Genomic DNA, 24,702 nt, shown 5'->3' on the forward strand with positions numbered 1-24,702 from the left:
GATAGTTAATATTACAGCAAAATGAACTTTCTCCTCTCCCTCTCATAGAGAGGCTTTAAAATTGGAGTCAATGACTAAAGGAATAGCCCAGCAATATGTCCAAATAGAGCTATTAAGAAGAGGGAACTAGTGAAGCATTTGGAATTTAAATTCTAATGATAATGATGGACAGATTGTTTTTCCAGTAACATTAAAGTGAATACTCTAACATAAGGAAATTGTAAAAAGAAATGGATAGAGCAATAGAGTTTGTTTTCTTAAAAAGCAATATTCAACATTCTCCCAGAGGAAGAAAAACATCAAAGAAGCTTTTTTCTAAGGAATAAAAGTAAAGAAAACATAGCTTTGGGGAACTGATAGAATATACATTTTAATTTTTAAAAAATCCAACATTAAAGGTTTAAGAATTTTAACAAGTTCTTGCAAGCAAATCACAAGAGAAGATATTAGTTGTATTTTCACTTTTAAACAGGCTATAATTATTTGTAGGTAGTAAGGTCAATGCTTTTCCTGCAATAACTCTTTATAACTTTTAAATTATTGACTTGTAGCAATGTATTTTCATAATAACAATGTTGGGAAGGTCCAGAACTTCATTATTCTCCATTTAAAAAGTAAAAAGAAAAATCATGAAGCAGCCAAAGATATTTTTATACACACACACACACACACACACACACACACACTCACTTTGCTGGAATTGTACCATGAAAGCTGTTTGGCAATTCATACTTTCTTCACCAAAGGAAAAAATGATACGATAGTTGCTATATTTGTAGGGTCATGACCAAAGTCTTTATATATATATATATATATATATATATATATATATACACATATATACACATATATACATATATATATATGCATGTTATGTTAAATATCTTGTATTTTTACCACATGTAGTTAAAACAGGTATAAAGATTTTTTCTTTATTACCAAGTGCTAGAATAACATGGAGATCAACATGACAAGTCTTCTATGAACTAGTATAATCTTACACTCATTTGCTGCACAGTAAATTATGTTTTTTTCAGCAAAAATACCAAAACCAAAACCAAAACCTAAAAATAAACCATACACAAATTGTGTGATTTTAGAAAAATAGATTATTAAATAGTGAAATATGACTTCAATTCAAGCGATCTGTGGAATTGGGAATTTTTGTTGATTTTAGATATTTTAATCATTCAGATAAGACTTGAAATATTTAATATTCTAAAAAAGTGTTTTGTAAAACTAATTAAAGTTCTAAGTGTCAACTATATTAAAACAGGAAAATCTATCATATGAATAATTTGTAAATTTGTATTTATTGTACTCACTATACCATATTTACATAGAATTTTCTTTATGTTCCCCCAAAGTGCTATATAGGCTAAATTAAAATTACATGGAAGCAAATATTTTCAATATTTGCTTTAGTTTAGATTGTGTGTGTGTGTGTGTGTGTGTGTGTGTGTGTGTGTGTGTGTGTGTTTTGAGGCAAGGGCTTTGATATTTCATCAAGGTAGAGAGAGGTTCCAGTAAGAAAATTACTTTACCAATGCAGACTGGCACCTTCTTTACCAGTTAAGAGTTTTAAGAATTTCATGAGTCCACTAAAAGGTTAAGTAGTTTTTCCAGAACCACATAGTCAATATATGTAAGAAGAAGGATTTGAACCCAGACTCCAAAGGTGAGTTCTTTATTTACTATAACCCAATACCAATTTAAGATAAAGAATACAAAAATTTATATACACTTAAGAGTTAAGTTCATATATATATTGGACAGTTGCAAGGTTTGGATTTTCATTCTAAGATACACAACATCCCCATACACTTAGACATCTAAGTTGCATTCCCAGATAAACAATATTTCCTGCTAAACATTTTCAAATGGACATTTAACAAAAACAAAACAAAACAAAAAAAATGTTGTAACTTCAAAAATATACCAAAGATTTAAATTTTTTTTTTTTGTTTCTTATTATTTTATCCTAAATCCTGCTTGAGAAGCTTTTTTGAGCTGTGTGACTCGGAGCAAGATCCTTAACTTCTCTTAACATTCCATTTCTACATCTGTAAAAACAGGATTTAAAATGCAAATCTGAAAGTGCTATATAATTTGTAGGTATTAGGGTAAGGCTTCACATGAAAGAAAAAGTAAATTCTATAGGGGCAGCTAGTTAGCGCAGTGGATAGAGCACCAGTCTTTTATTCGGGAAGATCAAAGTTCAAATCTGGTTTCAGACACTTAACACTTCTTAGCTGGGTGACTCTGGGTAAGTCATTTAACCCCAATTGTCTCAGAAAGAAAAAAAAAGTAAATCTATGTACTTTTAAGATGGATGTGATAAAAACAAAAAATTCTTTTCAGTTATTAAATAAAAACTATTTTGGAAGCAACTATAATGGGCTATCCAATATATAATTTGGTGTTAATATAGGAAGGGAAAGTATATTATATAAAGTATTTAAAATGGAATACATGTATATCAAAAATTTTTTCCAGACATTTATTAAAAATATCATTTTAAATATTAATTAAGTAAAGAAACCAGTTTTAGTGCTGTCTTTTCTATTATTCAAGATTGGAGAAGAGTGTTTTGACTATGCAGTGTTCTGCTTAGCAGAGTGATATGAAACCTGAATTTGAGTTTTTCTTCTGAAAATGATCAAAATGACAGTCAATTCCAGAAGATGGAGGAGACATGTCTGAATACTATGAATCATGTAACCAATTACTGAATAACTAAGACCTGCCTAAAATTACTAAAACTGTAAAACTTCATAAAATATAAAATTTAAACATATAAAGTATAAAAGTTTAAGGAAAATGAAAACTAGTTTTATTAATTATAGCTTTTATATTAAAAGTTTATTTTCCATTAAAATATTAAATATAAACTTCAAAAATTAGATTTTAATTTAAGTTACACATGCTTAAAGCTGGAATTACAGCATGACTACACCTGACAGTTAACTCACCTGGGGAAAAAAAGCTTTAGAAGTCCATGAAAAAACGTCCAAATCCCTGACTCCTTGGCTAGCATTAAAGATATTCTGAGCAATAAAGTTTAAGAAAGACATATCAACAAAGCAAGGGTACAGGATATAATCTCCAGAAGATGCTAGAAATAGTACAACATGCTAGCACTCAGAAACAAATAGCATTTTACTAAAGGGAAAGTGATTTTTCTTTAAATGAAGACACCTGAACCCAACAATCAATTAAAAAGTATCAGCTAAATTAAATATTATGTCAAAAGCTCTCTATAGATGTAGTGTGCCATGCCATTTACAGAAAGCAAGAGCCAGACATTATTATAAAGTCTTTTAGTGTATGAAGAACATATTCATTTGCAAAAGAAGCATCTCTTCTAGTGCAAGCCAGATTTGTTTTATGACAGAAGCCTGTTATTTTATAAAAACAATGAGCAATCTGTAGATAGTATAAATAATAATAAAACAATTATTATGGACAATAACAGAATCTAGTAAATGGGAATTTTTGGACATTACCTAGTTGGAAAGATAGAAGACAAAAAACAAAAGGAAAAACAGGGTCATTTATCCCTTTTCTCCAAGTTAAAAAAAAAACCAATTACTAGTGATTTTTTTTTTGTTATCACCAAATTGATCAATAAAGCTCAAAGAAAAATAGGCATTTCCTTTTATTTTAAGGATGTGGCTATTTTTCTGAGGGTAGAAAATGGTCCAAATGTTGAAAGCTTCCTTAAAATTATTTGCTTTCAACAACTTCAGTTTTTTAAAAACATTTGCATAAAATTAATGAACTTTAAAAAATTTTTTTAATATCTGGATCATATTTGTACTCCGTATGAATTTCCCTGAAACTCACGTTTTTCCATAAAAAGCAAAGTGTATGTAACTTCACAGTTAAAGTAGGTGATAAAATGAAGTTTTCTTGGCAAAAAGTAATATACAAACTATATATATATTAGTCCTTAATATATATATATATATATAAAAATCCACCTTTAAACCAATATCATCCAAAGATTCAACCAGTAACAACAAATACACTCAAATTCTAAATCAGTAGAGCCATTTAAATCACTTAGTACCATTTACAGCTTTTTCTAAACATTTTCCATACATGTACATTCTGTACATTTTATACATTTATTATTCATTTAAGCTAACACATAATGAAAAACAGATGATTCAAATAAGAAAGAAAGTAAAATTTTTGAAATGCACTTTTTATAAAGACAGAGTGCATAAAATGACATTAATACATAATTAATTAGATGGTAAATAGATACCATTTTAACTTGAGAAATGGAAAAGCTGTGCAATATAAAATCATCTGAAATAGTACTTTATAAAAACTTTTAAGTCTATTCTGGTTAACTTCATTTTTGTTCTTATTATGAGTGATAATAACCATAACATATTAACAATTGTCACAATACATATTTAATTGTCTGCTAACCTATACTTTTACCCCCAACATATAACAATTATGCAGACATTTCATGCATAAAACAATTTCCTACAATTCTCTTGCAAGCAATAATTTTTTGTTATTGTTAATAGCTATTTGTGAAAAGCAAAGCAGATGAAGTTAGCAGGAAAAAAAGCAATAGGGTGATAGTGTTACACTAATAAATAAAGCTTGTACCTCTCTTTTACCTTTTTTTTTTTAAAGCATTCTTTTTATGTTGTATAAAATGTACAAATAACAATTGATGATAAATACAATACTTAAAATTTGTGATCATAAATTGTGGTTCAAATTCTTAATTTAAAAAGTAAAAAAAAATAATCAAAAGGTGAATTTTAATAAGAAAATCTTCTTAACTTTTGTGATAAAATTGATCAATATGTCTATTCTATACTCAATTACCAAATAAAAAATATTTAGGGAAAAAGGAATTTCCAAATTGAAAGACATTTTAGGAAGCAATAAAATGAGCCTTTGTATTAAGGACCTAGAGTTTGAAAACAACAGATTATAGTATTCTTGAGTGTTTAATAAAAAACAATCTTGGTTTTAGGGATATGGAATATTAATGTAAAGTTTTGACCTCAAAAGTTTTGACCCTCTGAATTCTCAACATATTATGTTTGCAAATTATTTTTTAATGTTATACAACTGATTAAATTGGTTGATTAATAGCATTGCATAAACTCCACACAATGACCTATTTCTCTTTGAAAAAAACTGTTCTAATAGTTGACAAAAATACCTGACAAAATTTTTAAATAAACTAAAAGTCAATCATCAGAAATGACATCCAATAATATTATCACTATGTAAAAATTTATTAATCCATAGGCTAAACTACTCCTTGTTCAAGGCAAAGCTAAGCCCAACAAACCAATGAAAAAAAGAAACACCAGAGAAAATTTATTTCAGTAGTTAAGTACAGAAATATAATGTGCCAAATCTTACATTTATTAAGACTTTCTCCCCAAAAGCTGCAAAATCACAGAACCGTAAAGTCAAATACGGCATGCATCCACAACAGAATACTACAACATTTTAAACTATAACTTTATCTGTTCTTAAAGGATACATAAATTTATGATATAGTTAAAAAGAGGGCTAGATCTATTATTAAAAAAACATGGATGAATACTGACTTTTCTGCTTGCTACCTATGTGACATTGGGGGAAAATCACTTTAGATTCTCTGGGTATCAGTTTTTTTTTACATGTAAGAGAGAATTGAGGCAAATGATCTCTAAAGTCCTTTACAAATCCATATTATATATTAAATAAATTCCCCCATTAAAATTCTACCTACCAGGCTATGTAAGATCAATGTTGAAAAATCATCCATGCATATGTTTTGAAAATAAAAAACTTTAAAAATAAAATATAATAAAATTCTACCTACCCTTGTGTGTTTTGAAAGTAATCTATAGTTTTCAAAACATAAATGTAGCATAATGCTTTGCATACAGTAAATGCTTCATATATATGTGCTGAATTTAATATCTTATGGCAGTCAATCAACTAACAAGTCTGCAAGTATTTACTTTTAATCATTAATATATTAAACTCTTGAATCTCTCTCATAGATTATCCATGTATTTGTAGGCAAGCATGTGTACATACAAATGTATGTCTGTATCATTCTTGTCCTCTCAATTTTGGGAAGAATAAGATTATGTTGCATATGGATACTCAAATATTGTATATAGTGATAATTAAGAGTTTAATACAATTGACCAGTTTGGTTTAGTACTTTATAAATATTAACTTTGAATCTCTCATTGAATGAATTGGATAGTCAATTCTGTTAAAATAGTAATTAACTTATTAATTAAATGTATATATTGAATTCTAGCTATGTGTAAATCACTGTGCTGGATGCTATGAAAGGTAATATAATTCCTTCCCAACAACCAAAAGAGTTAACAACCTAGTAAGGATGACAAGGCATGTTTATTTCATTCTAAAAATATAACACTGCTAATTATATGTGAGTATGGGTATGTATGTGTGAATATTTATATAATTTAGATTTGAAAAAACTATTAAGTGTAATTTTTCTTTAATTTTTTCTTAAATGTAAACTTATTGATAAAATATCTAGTAACAATCTATTAAAAACAGTATAGATTAAATCAAAATATTTTTAAACACATTATGGCAAACTGTGTAATTAGTAAAGTGGGAGAACAGAGTCTAAAAAGTACACAGAAATATATGTAATAAAGGAATTTCATGATAGGTAAAATTAACTAAAATATCAATCCTAGGACATTTGGCTTCTGTCTAGTAGGTAATATGTATTCTCTCCATGCTACTCAACTTTTGACTTAATTCTTGTCCCAAACTCCTCCACTCTGAATCTGGATGGGTCCCTGCTCTTTAAGCTACGTACTGCCTGCATAGGAAAATTTTAAACCATGTCTCCATTCTGACACACTCAGAGCTGTTAATCTGCCTACAAGTCATTCCTTCCCCTTTCCCCTCCCCACTCCCCACTTGTGGAAATCTGGCATACACACTGTTAAACAGAAAGGACAAAATGGATAGTACTTTAGCAATTACTTAATCTAGGCCACTAGATGGTGTAACAATTGGAGTTCTAGAGTTAGAGTTAGAAGGACCCAAGTTCAAATCATGGTTCTGACATTTACTTTCTCTGTGGTCCTGGTCAAATCACTTAACCTCATGAGTAGAACTTAGGTTTGCAGAATCCCAGAATGCAGTCCTTTCTTTCTTTCTAAAGTTACATTACTATCATTAAATAGCTTCATTGTCAAGAATTTAGAAAAACTCACGATTAGAATTTTTATTTTAATATAATTTATTGAAATTTGATTAGCAAAGAATGATTACTATGGTACTCTTTAAGAAGGAATTCTATTACATTAAAAAATAGTTTAATGACAGCATCAAAGAAAAGAATCCAAATACTGTAAGTTCTCAATTATCCACAGAAATGGAAAAGTTACTATAGTAAGTAGAAATATGAATTATATATGTATGTATATATTAATAAAGCAGTTTATATAAAAATTATTTGTAGGATATTTGGTTTGGGAATGCAGTATATAATGTCTTTTATATGGATTACCCAAACTAATTATATTCCTGCTCATTTTCTTTTCTCTAAATTAAAAATTTCCCATTTCAAGAATGATAAATGGCTCTTCAGAAAATTTTACATTTCTTCATTATCAGGAAAAAATTTCTTGTACTTATGAAAGGGCCCTTCCTGTGTAAATGATATAATCTAGAGATATCATAGCACTGAGAGGTTAAGTGAAATTCCCATGGTCAATGGCAGGCCTTGAACCTTACCTCCTAAATACACCATTCTACTTTTGTAATTTTCAAATTATTGTCTATGTATTAGCAAATGTTTTTATTTTTTCAAATATTATAAAAATTTGGACCTTAATTTAGAGGAAGCTAGGAAATATATTTAAAACTAATATTAAATTTACTATCAATCTTCAAAACCCTTTCATTTAGATGCTATTGTCACTAAAATTCTTCAAAAAACTCAGCAATAATCATCTTAACCAAAGTTCTAAGAATGACAAAAAAAATCAAAATTGGTGAATATCTTTAAAATGCCTACAATAGGTTTTTAAAAATAATTACACATTCAAATTTTAATATGCTGTACATCTGCTATTGTGAAGCAAAATGATTCCAAACTCTGAAATCAAAATTTCAGCCACTATAGCGTGGTATTAACCAACCAATCTGCTCTCTATTTTCACAATTCCTAAATTTTCTCCTTTCTATTTCAATTTTAAAATGTAGGCATATATTTAAGAGTGACAAAGAGATTTACCAGTGTAAATTTTTTGATTTTTAAAATTTTGTTTTCCACATTAATTCTAATTCCAGTAATAGATTCATATTAAGGATCTCACCATTAATTTTTAACATAATTTTTAAGCATAGTCCATACAAAACTCATTAGAAATTCTATAACTCAGTAGGCAAACTTAAACACCAGTAATATATTTTAAGTTCTAGATGCTATTGTGAAAATAGTACAAATATTAAGTAGAAAACAAAGATTAATCTGAAGCTTATTTAAATGCTCACTTAAAATGGCTTAATTTAGCAGATTCACTTTCTCAAACTAGGTATTAATGTATAAATTAAGAGAAGTTTGTGCTAGCTTCACATATAAGTAGTAGTCATATCAGTTTTTCACTGAACTGAAATGGTTTTCACTGAATTTGTCCAAAGATCCACAAATGTGGTATCTAGGGAAGATGATTTTACCGAAGGCTATTCAAATTATTCCACGGATATAGGATTTAGATAAAGTAAAATGTGTTGTCTCCTAAAACTAAAGCCAATATTGTGTCTTTACTTTCTACAGCAGCAAACTAATTCATTTTAAGACAAAGAAAAAAATTTACACGAAACACAAAGATGAGTTACAAAATATCAATATATTTTAAAAAGTACAATTTGATGGGAAAACTTCTCAAGAAGTGTAATTTGCTTTATAAATATTAATTTGAAGTTCAGTTCAAATAATGGTATGAATGAAAAAGGAAAAACAAATATTTAATCGGTTTTTCCAACTCCACTGCAGAATTTAATGGTCTTGTTTTTTTCCTTGTTTCTTTTAAAAACCTTAATCTTTCTATACTCTACCACCTTTAGACAAAATCTCTCAAGAGTTTAAGCATCTATAAAGTATTAGTTATTAAATTAAGTTGTGATTTACCTCAGAACTGTAAAATTGTAGCCTTAATTAAAGAAAGCCCTGTAATGGGGACAGAGTGTACCTCTAACATTTTTCAAAGGCACCTTTTACTTACGTCAACAGGGACCAGAAGGCTCTTGCCAAGATGCTGGTTAAAAGAGAGGCACCAGGCTTCAGTATAACCATTCATATTAGGCACATACTTCTTTATTGTCTCATCATTCAGTCTCAGCCATACACCATCATCATTGTGGATCTATGGGAAACAAGCAACAAATACGAGCCATGCCCTCCTGTAACTGCAAGGAGAGTAGCAAGGACTTAAAAAAGACTGGAAAGCAAGCAGACAATGATAGATATGGAAATTAAGCAACTAGCTAATGGAAAAAAAGAAAGACTATAAGAATCCATGACTCTGGGAGAGGGGGTTGGAAAGGAAGCTGCAAAGGATGTTCAAGCATGATAATTGATGCAATGCAATTATGAAAATAATTTCTACTAGTTAGTAAAAATATTAAAGATAGAACATTTTAGAATAAGGAATTAGGTCTTTCCCCAAAGATATAAACAGTTATCTTGTTGTTTTGCTAAAAAAAAAATACTGCATGGAGTTACACTAATAGAATATACACCTTGGAATAAAGCAGAAAACACATCTTGGAAAAAATACATTTCCAAGACTAAATAAAAATGGCACACCTTTTTAATGATTTCACATCCTATATATATGCCAATTATTTTATCTCCATATAAGCTGTCAAAATAACCATTACCTGTTTATAGTCTCAAGATAGTTTCATAGTGTTAAAGAAAAATTACATTTGTGAGACTGACATATATCACTCTCCAAAAGTACATAGATTTAATTATATTAATTAAATAGAAAAATCAGAAAATTTATTTTTTCCTTGAAATTATGAACAATAAAAGTCAAAATTCAAATTCACATGACAAAACTTCTTTATAAATTACCTCATCAATAAAAGTGATGGTTCCATTGACTTTTACTATGCCTATTTGTTCACTCTGAAGGGAAGGGTGGCTACGGATACGGAGCCCTGCACTGTCCTTGGCCACAAATTTTCGAACCTGAGAGAAGTAAAGATAGATAGTAAGGAGGAAAAACTTAAAATAGAGCTGTTGCAAGTAAGAAGAAACAAAATAAATGGATGTCGAAAATGCTCCATTGTTGAGAAAAAAATCTCAGAAATATTTGTTGCTGGTTTCTCAATGTAATCCACACCTGATTCCTGGTTTGTTTTTAAATCATAAAAATGTGGCTCCTTAAAGGAGATTTAAAAAAAATGTATAATTTTGCTTGAAAACATGCTTCTTGAAATCTGCCAATTTTATACATAATGATACAAAATTAATATAAAATTCTATTGGATATTTCTTGAATTTCAAATAAGAAATAGAGAAACTGAATAGAAACTACTTTAGACTGCTGGAAGGCTTAGCGCTTGAGAAAATTTGGTAGTATTGCTTTTTTGTTCAGAGATTTCCAGAGTTCCTAATTGCTTACGGTATAAGCACAAACCCCTTATTTGCCTCTGGAGCCTTCCAGATGCTGACATTACTTTCTGTTTGCAGTCCATTCAACATCCAACACTGCTTCACACCACTCTCCCTCTCTTCCAAGCAAACTAGACTAGTCTGCCACTGATGCAGGCTAGTGTATTTCTTGCCTTTATCATAATGCCTCATAGACCCAAGAGGTATTCTACCTTCCCCTTCATAGTTTCAACAAACTTTCTGAATAGTTTGCAACTTATTCTATAAAATTCCCTGCTACACCATATCTCTGATGACTTTCTCCCTTGCACTTCACAGAACACTTTGCCATGTAACTTCCTAAGGCACTTATACATAAGTTCAAATCATAGTTATCTTATATTCACTTTATCTATGCCAAGTGGATACACATTACTTGGTATCTAACCTTCTATCTCTTCCAATAGCTAGCATACCATACTATCTGGAAAGAAGAGAGTTTAAGAAATATTTGCTGAATTATACCAAAAAATAATTAAATGTTATCAGTAAATTAGGACAGTTACTAGAGATTAGTTATTTGAAATTTATGTCCTTTAGGTATTATTTTAAAAGGAGCATTTTTCTCTTATAATATATACTATGAAGTTACTGTGATTTTTATTTCACTCTATTCTAACCTTATTTGGCTGAGGTTCAGCCTTTGGTTTGATCAACTGAGTTCCAGGTGGGATCATTCCTTTTGGTGGATCTTTCACTTTCACTTCTAAGCCAGCATCTTTAATAAAAACAAACAACAACAAAAGTTGTAACATTAAAGAAAAATATGTTAAAAATGCATTATGAATACCTATAAAATAGGCAAAAATTAAAGATCTATACATAATGATTGATATTTATACTGTGAGTAATAATGATAAAGAAGGAAAAAAATGACATCAATGGTGTGTTGAAAATGTTATTCAATGAAAAATCTCTATTACTAGGATATAAAATAAAATGAAAATAGCAAAGTGTTGAATTAAAAACTCATTTCATAAAATTACAGAATAAAAAAGTTGAATGGGGCAACAATTTCAATTTTGTCTAGGCTGCAACTAAGAGTTTAACAATATCCCCAACAAGTGGCAATGTTATCTGTTTGAAAATATTCAGTGGGTCCTGAAAACATGGAGTTTGTTGATATTCTTTATCAAATATGGCATTCAGAACATAGTACTCAAGATGAGATGTGATCAGGGGGATATACAAGTTAACTATTACCTCCCTTATTCTGGGAATTATCAATCAGCCAATCAATACATACTTAGTAAGTGCCTACTATGGGTGAGGCACTCTGCACTTTGGTTTATATTCTATCAAAGAAACAATTTGTACACATATAGAAACAAAGTAAATACAAAATAATTTTGATGGAGAAATACTAAGAGATTAGAAAAAAGCTTCATATAGGAAATGACATATATACTGACTTTTATTAAGTAATTCTAAGAGATGAAGATGAGGAGGGAATGCATTTTAACAAAGGGTAGAACCTGTGCAAAGCACTGAGGTAAAGACTGGAAGGTCTTTCTATGGGAAGTATATAAAGAACAAGAATGCCAGTTTGGTTGGACTATGGAGTGCATGAAAGAAAATAATGTGGTGAGTCTAGAGAGGTAGGTTGAAGCTAGGATGCGAAGGCCTCTTATTGACTAACAGTGGAATTTGTATTTTATCCCAGAGAAGGTGGGGAGATCCCTTGAATTTACTGAGCAAGGTTGTAACCAAGTCAAATCAGTGCTTTACTAATGTTGTTTTGGTAACACTATGGAGCATGGATTGGACAGGGAAGAGACTTACTTATTAAGGAGATCAATGAGAAGGACATTTCAATGGTCCAGGCGAAAAGTGATAAAGATCTGAAATATGGTAGTCATGTAGATTGAGAGAAGATGACATATTCAAGAGATGTGATAAGGGTAGAATGCACAAAATATAACGTGTTGTCAGGGACAATCAAGAGCCAAAGATGACCGACTTAAAGACTGTGAACCTGGGTAACTAGAAGGATTGTGACACTGACAATTGGGAATAGAAACAATGCGAGAAGGATAGGTTTCATGGGAAGAATAATGAATTTTGTTCATATTTAGTTTGAGATGCCTACAGATCATCCAGTTCAAAAATCTCCAATAGGCAGTTGATGTGGAACTAGAGTTCAGATAAGTCTCAGATAAGAGACTAGAACTGGATTTATAATTTTGGGAGTCATCTGTAGAAACACTAATTGGATTTAGTGGAGTTAAAGAAACCACTAAGAGGGAAGAACATAAAAGGAAATGAGAAGATGGCCCAAGATAGAACTATGGAATATATTCACAAAGGGAGACATATGAATGATGATCCAGCAAAAGAGATTGTCAATTATGTGGGTAGGAAAATCAAGAGAAAGTATAAAAATTCAGAGTAGCAACAGGATCTGGGAGAGAGACAGTGATCAACAATGTCAAAAACTGCAGAGATCAAGAAAGATGATGACTGAGGAAAAGGCCAACAGATTTAGCAGTAATGAGATGACTGATAACAATGGAAGGTGGCATTTCAATGTAGTGATGAGGTTGCAGCACACACTGGGAAGTAAGAGAGAAAAGATGAAATGAGGAGTTAATGCTCAGACAAGCTGTTTCTAAGAGTTTGTGGAAGAGAGAAAAAAATGAATGAAAGAAAGAACACTTATAAAATGCTCTACTATGGGCCAAACCTGTGATGGGATACAAACAACAACAAAAAGACAAATAAAAAGAGCTTCAAGTACAAGGCAGATGACAGGTTAGACAAAGTTATAGGATCAAAAGACAGCAGAGCACGAGGCAGGGAAAGTGGTAAGTCCTGGAAGATCTGAGGAGGGAGTGGCAAGCACCGAAAGACCCAGTGGTCCTCCTTTTCACACAAAACATGCAAAGGGTTGATACCCATTTCCTCATTACTTTGTGAACAATCAAGCAGCCTGGCAAGAAGGGGAATGCAAGAGAGAAGGGCATTCCCAGTAGTGGCTATTTCTGTCACCCAAGTACTCTGGTGAGTTCTGGGATAGCCTAACGTTGGCAGAGAGTAGAGGACAATAACCTGCAAAGATAGATTTTTTTTTTTAAGGATGAGAGAAAATTGGCCTGTTTGTAGGAAAGAGGGAATGAGATTATAGAATGTGAGAGTTTGAATATTAGAAAGAATGAAGATGATAGCAGGAGTGGTTTATTAAAGAATAACGGAGATGGGGAGATCAAGGTTTTAAACAAAGGGGATAATCTTAGTAATGAGAAAATGGCTATTGCTTCATCAGAGACTGAAATAAAGGATAAAAGAAGTGAAGACAATTAAAAGGGGTTTAAGAAACATAGAGTAGAGGTGGAACCCATGGTGAATAACAATTATTCCTTTCAAAGTTGACTATTATATCATTGTTTCTTTTAGCCACTGTGCCACATTACTGAGTCATACAAGCTGAACTTGCATTTCATAAAGTTCTATGATCATTTTCATTATTTCTCTTTTTGTATTCTATACCTGTTGAAGTGATTTTTTTCCTTTAGCCCAAAGGTAGAACTTTAAATTTTAAAGCATAATAGAAACTAAGAGTCAGAAAGATCAAAAGTCACTATTTAACTGATTCTTTTTGTTTTTACATTATAGTCATTTCCAAATATATCCTTTTATTCTCAACCCTATCTTATGAGCCTTCCATTTTGTAAGAAAGAAAAAGAAAACCTTTAAGGGTTGATAATAACCAGTTACAAATGCTACACTTTAATAAGTAAAATGTGGCACACAGAACTGAATGTAATATATCCTACAGTCACAAATTATTGAATAGAATTCTGTTTCTGTAACTATGCTAAAATCCAGACAACAGATTTTTTTTTTTCCTTACTATGTCAAGGTGATAAATAATATTGAGCTTAAAGGCCCTATCAAAAATGTCAGACTTTTTCTTCCCCAGAGTTGTTGTCTACTCATGCCTCTTCCATACTATCATTAGGAAGATGATTTTCAGAAAAGCTTTATAGTTATCCCCACTAAATTTCACCCTATTTGATATGACTTATCATTCCAACCTGTCAGAAGTTTCTCCTAGTTTGTGTCATTTGCTCTATGAGTCTATGGCAATAAGAATACAAAAAAGATCAACTGTATTTGGTAAAAACAGCACTTGTTAATAAGTAATTAAGTGTCAAAACTGTGCTGGACACCACGCTGGCTACGGAAAAACACACAGACAAAAAGCAAATAGTTCCTGCCATTAGGGATCTTACACGATATTGGAAACTCTTCTATCAAAGACAGAAATGTCATCAAAAATATTAGATGATAAGTAAAAACTTCAGAACATATTTAATCGTCAAGATCAGGTTGTAGTATAATACATCATTAACAGTTAGTTTAAAAATGATTTAGTAAATTATCAAAAGTGCACCGGCATTTATTTCTTTTGTAACCAAGATAGGTCCCAGCCCAAATGATAAATTGTCAACTTGAGTGTATGGAGATGAGTATGTCTACACACACATATTCCCCTCTGCCCACACTCCCACACAATCTTAAAAAACAAATTTACAGTGAAAAAACAAATTGCTTAGAGTTTTCTCATTATTATTGGCTATTTATGCTTATGCAAAAAAAAAAAAAAAAAAGAATATCTTTCCAAATTCCCTCTATGAATATAAGTATTATACACCCTGATTCTGACTTGAAGCTATTAGGTTACATTCAAAATAGCTTTCCTACTTAGGAAAAAAAAAAGGCCAAATACCTATTTCAATACTGTCGATAGTAACATGGATAGTGTAGAGTCCAATGGCTCCTGGAGTCCAGTTTGCACAATAAGTGCCATCATTGTTGACTCTTATTAGCATATTTTCACTTGGTCTGAAAAGAAACAAAGAAACAATGTAATAATCTAACTTTATTAATTGTCTTAAAAATCCATTTATATAATTCAGCAAATATTTAGAATGTTCCCTTGGGCTCATGTTTATAAATTCAATTAGCCTTCAGTTTAGTCTTCCTACTTTCAGGGCATCCTTTAATTACAATTCATCTTCTTAAAATCAACAAAAATGATCCTTTTCAGTTTCTTATAATTTAGTTGAATTATAATTCAATTAGCTATGGATTGATAAAATTTCTCTACTTCATTGATTAATTATATAACTACCCCAAGTTGTAATAGCCTATTTAGTTTTTTTGTGTTTAAAAATTAGTCTTTCAATCCACTATGATTTTGAAAGATTTTAGAATATAAGAAAACTTTTTGAATCACTCACTTTTAACACCATTCATTCTGAATTCCAAACCCATCAATCAATGAATATATTATCTTCAAAATTACTAATGATCTCTTAATTGCTAAATCTTCTGGCCTTTTCATAGTCCTGACCTCTCTGCTGATCTCACAGTTGTGAACTCTCTTTGATAGATATGACCATCCTTACCACCTGTGTATTTCTCCATTCTTCCTCACTTTCTGATACTATTTTTTCCTGGTTCTTCTTCCTACCTATCTGATATTAAGATTCTTCACTGTATCATCATCTGTAACCTACCCTTTGACTGAAATTCTATTATAAGTGTTCATCTATTTTCTCTATAATCTATCTCAGCATTTTAAACTTAACATGTCCAAAATGGAACTCCTTCCAGTTCTTCCATTCTCTCCTCTTTTAAACTTCCCTATTTTTGTTGAAGATGATCAATGTTCCGATCATTTGGGTTCACACCAGTCATCCTTAGCTTTTCTCTTTTTTCATCATTGCTAGTATTCAATCAATTGCCAAATCTCACTGATTCTATACACAAAGCCATCCAAAGGTTCTTATATTCTCTTACTTAGACTATTACAGTAGTCTTTAAACTGGTTTTCCTATTTCAGTTTCTCCCCTCTCCAATGCACCTTTCACACAGCTATAAAAATGATCTTCCTAGAGAACATTTAACTGCCCATGATACAATTATGCTCAAAAATCTTGAGCAGCTTTCTATTACTCTAGAACGAAACACAAACTTCTTCCACCTGACATTTAAAGGTCTCTACATTCTAGTTCAAATTTACCTTACCAGACATATTTCATAATGTGCCCCTTCACATATGTTCCAGTCATACTTAACTATACTTAACTACCTCTTCTCCAAACTCAATATTATCTTTCTCATCACTTTCTCATTTATAGAAATTGGAAATGCATTTCCTCCTCACCTTAGGGGAAAATTCAGCTCAGGTGCCATATTTCCTATACAATGCTCTTTCTGATCTTCTGCATTTCATGCCTTCCCTCATGCTCAAATACTCTTATACTTATTTAATCTGAATGTGTTTTATCCCTAGGAGAAACCAAGTTTCTTAAGGACAGGTTCCTTTTTAAACTTTGTATCTGCAGAACCTAGCACAGTAGTTATTTATAATATATATATTTAATAAAAACTTGCTGAATTCAATTCTAAGTCCCCAAAACAAAAATCTGCAAGTGGAAGGGAACAAAGTTAGACAATTTAGAATACATCTAAAGCCACTTAATAAAATGAAAGTATAAAGTTATTTTTCATATCATCAAAACAGAACTTTGCTCTATTTTTTAAGTTTGTTTTTGATGAGACATATATGTTAAGGTGGAATGATAGGCACATAGGAAGATATCTTAATACATAAGAGAGTTTTGGCTTTATATGGAAATTTCACAAATGTATATCCTGAATCTATGCTTTTGATTGATTTTTCACTTATAGACAATATTCTTCTAATCTGCTATCTTTGCAGGCTAGATTACAGACTACAAAAATTTGCTTCTTCCATCTTCATTGGGAATGGTATTTGGATTATCCCTTAGGACAATTCTAATCCACATTATCCATTTCTTTCCTTAATTATCAATGGTAACTGTTAGAGTTCAAATGTGGGGTTCTTGTTCTTCTATAAAATATTATAAAAGTTCTCTCTGGGTGCCTTCCCTGGAATCAGGATTTTGTCTGTCCCTGTTCGGGCGCCAAAATGCGGTGATCTTTTTCTTCTAGCCCGGTTAGCTTAGAGGCCTATCTCTCTGCTTGGTTCCAAGAGCTCTTGCCGCTTTGTCCTTTGCTTCTGCCTCTGCTTTCTTCAGCCTCCAGAGCCAGTACCAAGTTGAATCTGTCTTGCCTTGAAGAGAGGGCTTCTGGCGTAATTCTGCTGAAATCCCGACTTGTAGCTTCTTTACTCTGAAGCACTTCTTCGACTGGCCCATTGAAGCTCTATTTATGCTAGTGCTCTCTGGCCCAAAGAGCTTCAAGGGAGGTGTGAACTCATTGAACTCCAATGAGTAAAGGTGTGAACACAAGCCTTGTATTAATTAGTTCTACTTAGTACCTTGTTTCAGGTTCTGCCCAAAACATCTTCTTGTAAGATTAGATCAACTCTAATTAGTTAGCAGTTAGTAAGGATTCCAACAGGTAACTATGGCAAAACTAATATTAAGTTTCAGTTTTATCTAGGATATGTTAAGTGTCTTTTTCTTTACCGATTTCCTTACTAGGTTATTACTTCTCCATGAGCAAAATGCACTTAAATATTGAAATTTTTATTGTCTCAAACACCACTTTAGCATTCACTTGTGGCTTTCCTTCCCTCCTTCTTATACCTCAAAATTTGCTTTCTCTCTTCCCTTTTAACATACTGATGCCATATACCTTAATTGTAAGCTCCTAATGTTTGGGATTCTTATGTATTTTCCCTTTGTCCTTCAGATGTCTTATAATTTATTTTTAAAAAGAAATTTGTTAACAGAAATTAACTAATTGGTAGAGTGGGGCAAATATTTTTGATCATGCTAGCCTTACCTTTTAGGTGTTGGTGAAGCAAAACGCAACTCTTCAAAAGAATAGTTTTCATAGACCTATGAAAACAGATTAAAAAAAAAACTTTTAAAATCATTACAAATTTCCTTTAATAATTATCCTTCAAGGAACAGTACCACTGGAAACATTCTCCTACCTCTTCTGCGATGAAATATTTTTCCTTCTCTGAAGTACTCATTATCTCATTAATGTATCATTAATTCTCTTATAATTCAAGTCATAGCTAGAATACTCACCTGATTTATGAATCTTATCTGAATGATTTTTGATTAGGCTGAAAATCAAATCACCCAGTGAAAATATTCAAAACAAAGTCATAGGTTATGGGACAATTACAAATTACAAATGCCAAAAATACTATGAGTGATACACGAATGAAACAAGAAGTATCTACAGACTTCTAGGTGAACAGGTATGTAGATGGTGAATTTTTCAGCCATGTTAACATAACAAACAAAAAGTTCTGATACTTTTGTTGAAAAACAAAATAAAACCCAAACCTATTAAATTATTTTACAGTCCCACTTCACATGGAACAAAGAGAAGAATCTGAAAACTTGGGGCTATGTCACTGGGCAAAGGTTATAAACAATCAGTGAGAATTGGATGTTCCTTAAAGAATTTTTTTCCTGAAACTTTATACAAATATGACATCAACATAATAAGAAACACTTTTGCCTTTTGTACGCATAACAATAGTAGTATAATCTTAGTTTTTTTTCTTCCTCATTCTTTGTCTTTTGTTTAAATATTTCTAAATATTTGTCATACAGATTGTAATATTGCTATTCCTTAAAAGATGGTCACCATAAGCTACGAGAATTGAAAAATTCACTAGCTGGATTCTAACTTTTTAGTAATGTGAACCTCTCCAAATTCGACTAGGTTGATCCTCAGGTGACAAATCATCAATAGAGGAGGTGTTTCCAGCTGTGGGGGGATTCAGCTAATTTTGTACATTGATGGCACAGCATCTGAAAACAAGGAATCATCTTCCTTCTATGATATGAATAAGAATAAAATTTCAATAGGGGACATCTGTTCTTGTAGAAGATTAAAATTATATCAGCCAAGTGTCAAACATTGTTAAGGGTCAACTATGTGCTAAATCCTGGGGATAAAAAGGCAAAAGTGAAACAATCCCTTCCTAAAAGAAGCTTACATTCTAATAGGGAAGACCACTGCATTTGCATACAAATCCCTAAGTATTTATAGATTATATATAAAATAAATACTAAGTAGTTTTGGGAGGTAGACTACTAGCAGCAAGGGGGCAAGGGAAAAGGTAAAAAGCTTTGTGCAGAAAGTGGTATATTAATTGGGTCTTGAAGGAAATCAGTGATTCTAAGAGGTGAAGGTGGGAAGGTGGTGTATTTCAGGCATGAAAGAGAACCAATGCATAGGCATGGTGACAGAGATGGGCTCTGCATATAAGGAAAAGCAAGAGGACTAGGATGGCTGACTGTGAGGAAAAAAATGTGGATTAAGACTGGAAAGGTAGGAAGGGCCAGTCTGGGAAGAAACAGAAGAGTTTTTGTTCTATTCCAAAGTAAATAGTAAGTTAGTAGAGTTGAATTGAATAGTGGGGTGAAATGCTCAGATGGGGAGACAAGTTTAAAGGCAGAAGTAGCAGAACTAGTAGATAGATAGGAGCAGAAATAGAAGGCTAGAGAGAGAGGGAATAATAGTAGAGGTAATCTGTTGGGGATAATGCAAGAGGATAAGGGATTGAAGAGAAGGGGGTGGGAAGGAACATTTAATAAGCATCTGTCAAGCACTGTGTTATATTACCTTATTTGATCCTCACAACAACCCTGTGAGGCAGATACAAGGGAAGACACAGAAGTCAGACTTAGCAAGAAGATCCATCTTTTTATTTTTCACAGATTAAAGCAGTTAAGGAAACAGTGGGGGATGATGTCATAGGTTGTAAAACGAGAAGGATGCAAAAAAAAAGGGAACTCATGGCAAACAGCAATGTTTCTTGTTCTCTATTGAGAGTGTGGAAGGCAAGGGTATAATGAGAGGCACTGAGGAGAAAAGAGAAGAGTCTTTGTGGAGAGCAGAATATAGAATCAATGAGGGAGGAGTAAAACAATTGACGTGCCATAGAAAGGGTCCAAATAAGATTAGGAATTTAAATCTGCAGCAGAGCTAGTCTATAGGGATGATCTTTTCAGATCTGTCCATTAGTATAAAGTACACAGGAGGCAAATGGTTGGGATAATCTTGAAATCATAGTGAGGATGATAAACAGGTTTAGAAGAAGAGAATGGGAATGTGGTTGGATAAAGGAATTTCAGATTTCTTGATCATGGAAGTGGAATATCTGTGAATGATGGCAAAATCTGGGATATATCCATACCTCTGGGTAGTTGAGGTAGAGTGAGGAGAAGATCATATGAGCTCATTGGATCAAGGGACTTGTAGATAAGGGTATTTCTAGTAATACTAATATATACATTTAAGTCTCCAATGAGCGCAGGAGGCAAAGTGGAGATGGTTGATACCAGGCAATGAACATACTGAGAAAGGAGGGAAAATATTCTGTAACTTGACACAGTACTTGACACACTAACATCTGGAATAGCTTGTGAATTTGGATTTTGGAGTGTTAATGGTAGAAGAAAGCTCGAGAGATGGCAATGGAGAGCAGGGAGTGTTCCAATTCTTCCTTTGGGCAATGTCAGAAGGTGCTATAAAGGATGGACAAGGATTTCATCATTTAAGGAAATTCTAGGTATAATGATAGGCTGACAATGGAAGGAACACGAAAAGAAGAATTCTAAAAGGAAGGGAAATTTGTTAATTTCAAAGATTCCAGTAGAAGTGAATGGCAGATAGAATAGGACAGACGAGAGGTTGGGTTACAACGACTGTATGTGATAAAGCAGTATCAGTGTCAAGGGTTAGGGAAGCCTTAGGTAGCCATCGATTGAACATTATCAGAGGTTTAAAAATGTGGGATCATGGGGGGTGGGGGGAGGAGACTTGCTAAATTAAAATCAATTACCTTCATCATAGTAATGGCAATATAACGAGCTTCCTTTACAATCATTGGTTCATAAGAAGCATCAAGTTTGGGGGATGCAAGCCCCCCAAAAGTCATATCAGGGTTCATGGAAGCAGCTGGTGCTGAAGGACTGCCTGGTATTCTTTGAAGTTTCTTCATTTGTTCTTGTTGCAAAGATGTTTTTTTCTGAGAGACAGGAACAGCCTTTACTTCCACCTACCAGAATAAAGTACAATTAATTAATTTCACAAATAAAAATGTGAATGGCTATTCTGTGAGGATATATGAAATATCAAAGTATGCAGGCTATAGAAGAGTAGAGCATAAAAGGCTAGAGAAAGGGAGAATGATAATCGAGTTAATCTTTTGAAGAAAATGCAACCTCTACAGTAAAACTGAAGCAATCTAGATTTCTTCCAAAAGAACTCAGTCACAAGTACTATCAGAAAGCTCTCATAATAATATTATTATTTCACCTATAATATGGCTCCATTGCATGAACCATGAGTGTGGTCAAATACTAAGATTCCCATATACTTAGAAAAATTTATTGATTATTGAATGTGACACATAAAACCAAAATCAAGTAAAGTCAAATTATTCATAATAAAGAATTAAGGAAAAACACCAAATATTATATCAACAAAAGGATATGTTATAATGAAAAGAGCACTGGATTTGGAATCTGAAGATCTGAGGTTCAGTCCTAGCACGGTCATTTATGTATTTGAGATCCTTGGGCTTTAAGGAAGTCACCAATCTCTCTGAGCTTTAGTTTTCCAATCTTTATGATGCAGATAATAATTCACAAAATTATTTTGAGAAAAGTGTTCTGTATATTTCCAGTGTTATATTAATGTGAGCTATCTATAAAATGAAGGCGTTGAACTTGATAATGTCTTTAAAAATAATTTTCCCCCCTTAAGTTAAATATCAAATAAAATGAGCAATTTCTTAAACAAAGCAGAACAGAAAAAGAGGATTGTGCATGAAACCAAGAATCTTTATGTAGAATTTGCCTTTTCTTTTCTATATGTGATTAACTCAACATTTAATTTTCAAAGCTGTCCTGCTAGTCTATATGTTGTTCTGAACTTCCTTTTGTTTTCTTTTGTTTATTTGAAAAGAAAATGCTTCAGACTGGGTCATCAAATTTGCTACTGACAAAAGGAATGAAATGATTTCACTCTTCAAGGGGTCAGAAGGAATATACTCAGTGATGAATGATTCCTCAAAGGAAAATTAGTATCTAATAGTATGTTGAAAAGCAGAGAAAATTTATTTTAAGAAAGAGATTTATGTACCAAGCTGAACTTCCAGAAATTAAATACAATTTATATATGCTTAAAGATGTATTGTTATGTAAAGTTTTGTTTCCCATAGTAAATAAAAATTCTACTGTACAACGTTTGTACAAAAGAGGAGATTCCTATGGTAATTAAACTTTTAATGTGTTTTCTCATATTTGTACAATGAACTACTTCATCAGAAACTTTTTACATTCCTGGGATTAATTCCTATAAGTAACTTCAGATTTCAGAATTTGTTATTATTTTCATACTTCTCTACAAAGTGGACATTTTGCTTATGATAAGTAATGGTTGACTCTTTTCAACAACAGCCACTGGAAGATCATAAATGAAAACAGCATAGTATTACTTATCAAATACATTAAGAACATCCAAAGAGTTGAATGAAAATGAAAATTTTAAGTTTCTTTTTAAACAAATAAATCCAGTGCAGTCAACATTAGAAAGGAAGCAGAAAACTAGAAAAAATTTTTTACATCCAAGGGCTCTGATAAAAGGCCTCATTTCTAAAATATATAGAAAACTGACTCAAATTTATAGCCATTATCAAAGTGATAAATGGTCAAGTATACGAACAGACAATTTGCAGTTAAAGAAATTAAAGTCATTTCTAGTCATATGAAATAAAAATGCTCTAAAACACTTTTTGGAGAAATGCAAATTAAGACAATTCTGAGGCACCACCTTACACCTATCAGATTGGTTAAGATGACAGGAAAATATAATGATGAATATTGGAGGGGATATGGGAAAACTGGGACACCAATATATTGTTGTTAAATTTGTGAACTGATCCAATCATTCTGAAGAGTAATTTGGAACTATGCCCAAAGAGTTATCAAAAAGTGTGCATACCCTTTGAGCCAGCAGTATTTCTAATGGGATTATGTCCCAAAAAGATCTTAAAGGAGGGAAAGGGGCCCACATGAGCAAAAATGTTTGTAGCAACCCTTTTTGCAGTGGCAAGAAACTGGAAAGTGAGTGGATGCCCATCAGGAAATATTGTTTTATAAGAAATGATCAGCAGGATGATTTCAGAGAAGTCTGGAGAGAATTACATGAAATGATGCTAAGTGAAGTGAGTAGAGCCAAGATCACATTGTACACAGCAACAACAAGATAATGTGATGATCAACTCTGACAGACATGGCTCTTTTCAACAAGATGATTCAGGCCAATTCCAATAGACTTGTGATGGAGAGAGCCATCTGCATCCAAAGTGAACACTATGGAGACTGAATGTGGATCAAAGCATAGTATTTTCAACTATTTTGGTGTTTGCTTGTTTTTTTTTCCTCATTTTTTTTCCTTTTTGATCTGCATTTTCTTGTGCAGCATGATAAATATAGAAATAAGTTTAGAAGAAATGCACATGTTTAATCTATATCAGATTAGTTGCTGTCTAGGGGAAGGAGTAGGTAGAAGGAAGAGAGAAAAATTTGCAACACAAGGTTTTGCAAGGATGAATGTTGAAAACTATTTTTGCATCTAGGATATACTGCAACATATCTAACTAGGACTGCTTGCCATCTAGGGGAAGGGGTGGAGGGAGGGAGGGGAAAAATTGGAACAGAAGCGAGTGCAAGGGATAATGTTGTAAAAAAATTACCCTGGCATGGATTCTGTCAATATAAAGTTATTATTAAATAAAATAAAATTACATTCTCCTATTAAAAAAAAAAGAAAACTATTTTTGCATGTATTTTGAAAATAAAAAGCTATTATTAAATTTTTTTTTGGTTTTAGAAAAGTTATTAAGCTAATTCAAATAGATCTAATAAAATATATAGCCACAAAAAAGAAAGAAAAAGGTGAAATTATGCAATATATTAAATTCCAAATACAAACAGAGTGCAGGAAAAAGTGGGTTCATG

General features: G+C 31.9%; 1 protein-coding gene across 1 annotated transcript in view; it reads right to left on the reverse strand.

Moving 5' to 3' along the window:
- MYCBP2 (MYC binding protein 2) overlaps window positions 1–24,702 on the reverse strand; it is a 318,733-nt gene that overhangs the window by 98,722 nt on the left and 195,309 nt on the right. The window contains exons 47-52 of the mRNA XM_051983950.1: window positions 21,519–21,734; window positions 18,488–18,543; window positions 15,435–15,550; window positions 11,326–11,423; window positions 10,124–10,240; window positions 9,267–9,407 (exon numbers count right to left, since the gene is read on the reverse strand). Coding sequence (XP_051839910.1) covers window positions 9,267–9,407; window positions 10,124–10,240; window positions 11,326–11,423; window positions 15,435–15,550; window positions 18,488–18,543; window positions 21,519–21,734 — 744 coding nt within the window. The remainder of the gene's footprint in view (window positions 1–9,266; window positions 9,408–10,123; window positions 10,241–11,325; window positions 11,424–15,434; window positions 15,551–18,487; window positions 18,544–21,518; window positions 21,735–24,702) is intronic.

Source organism: Antechinus flavipes, chromosome 3 (assembly GCF_016432865.1).
Source record: "Antechinus flavipes isolate AdamAnt ecotype Samford, QLD, Australia chromosome 3, AdamAnt_v2, whole genome shotgun sequence".
NCBI lineage: Eukaryota > Metazoa > Chordata > Mammalia > Dasyuromorphia > Dasyuridae > Antechinus > Antechinus flavipes.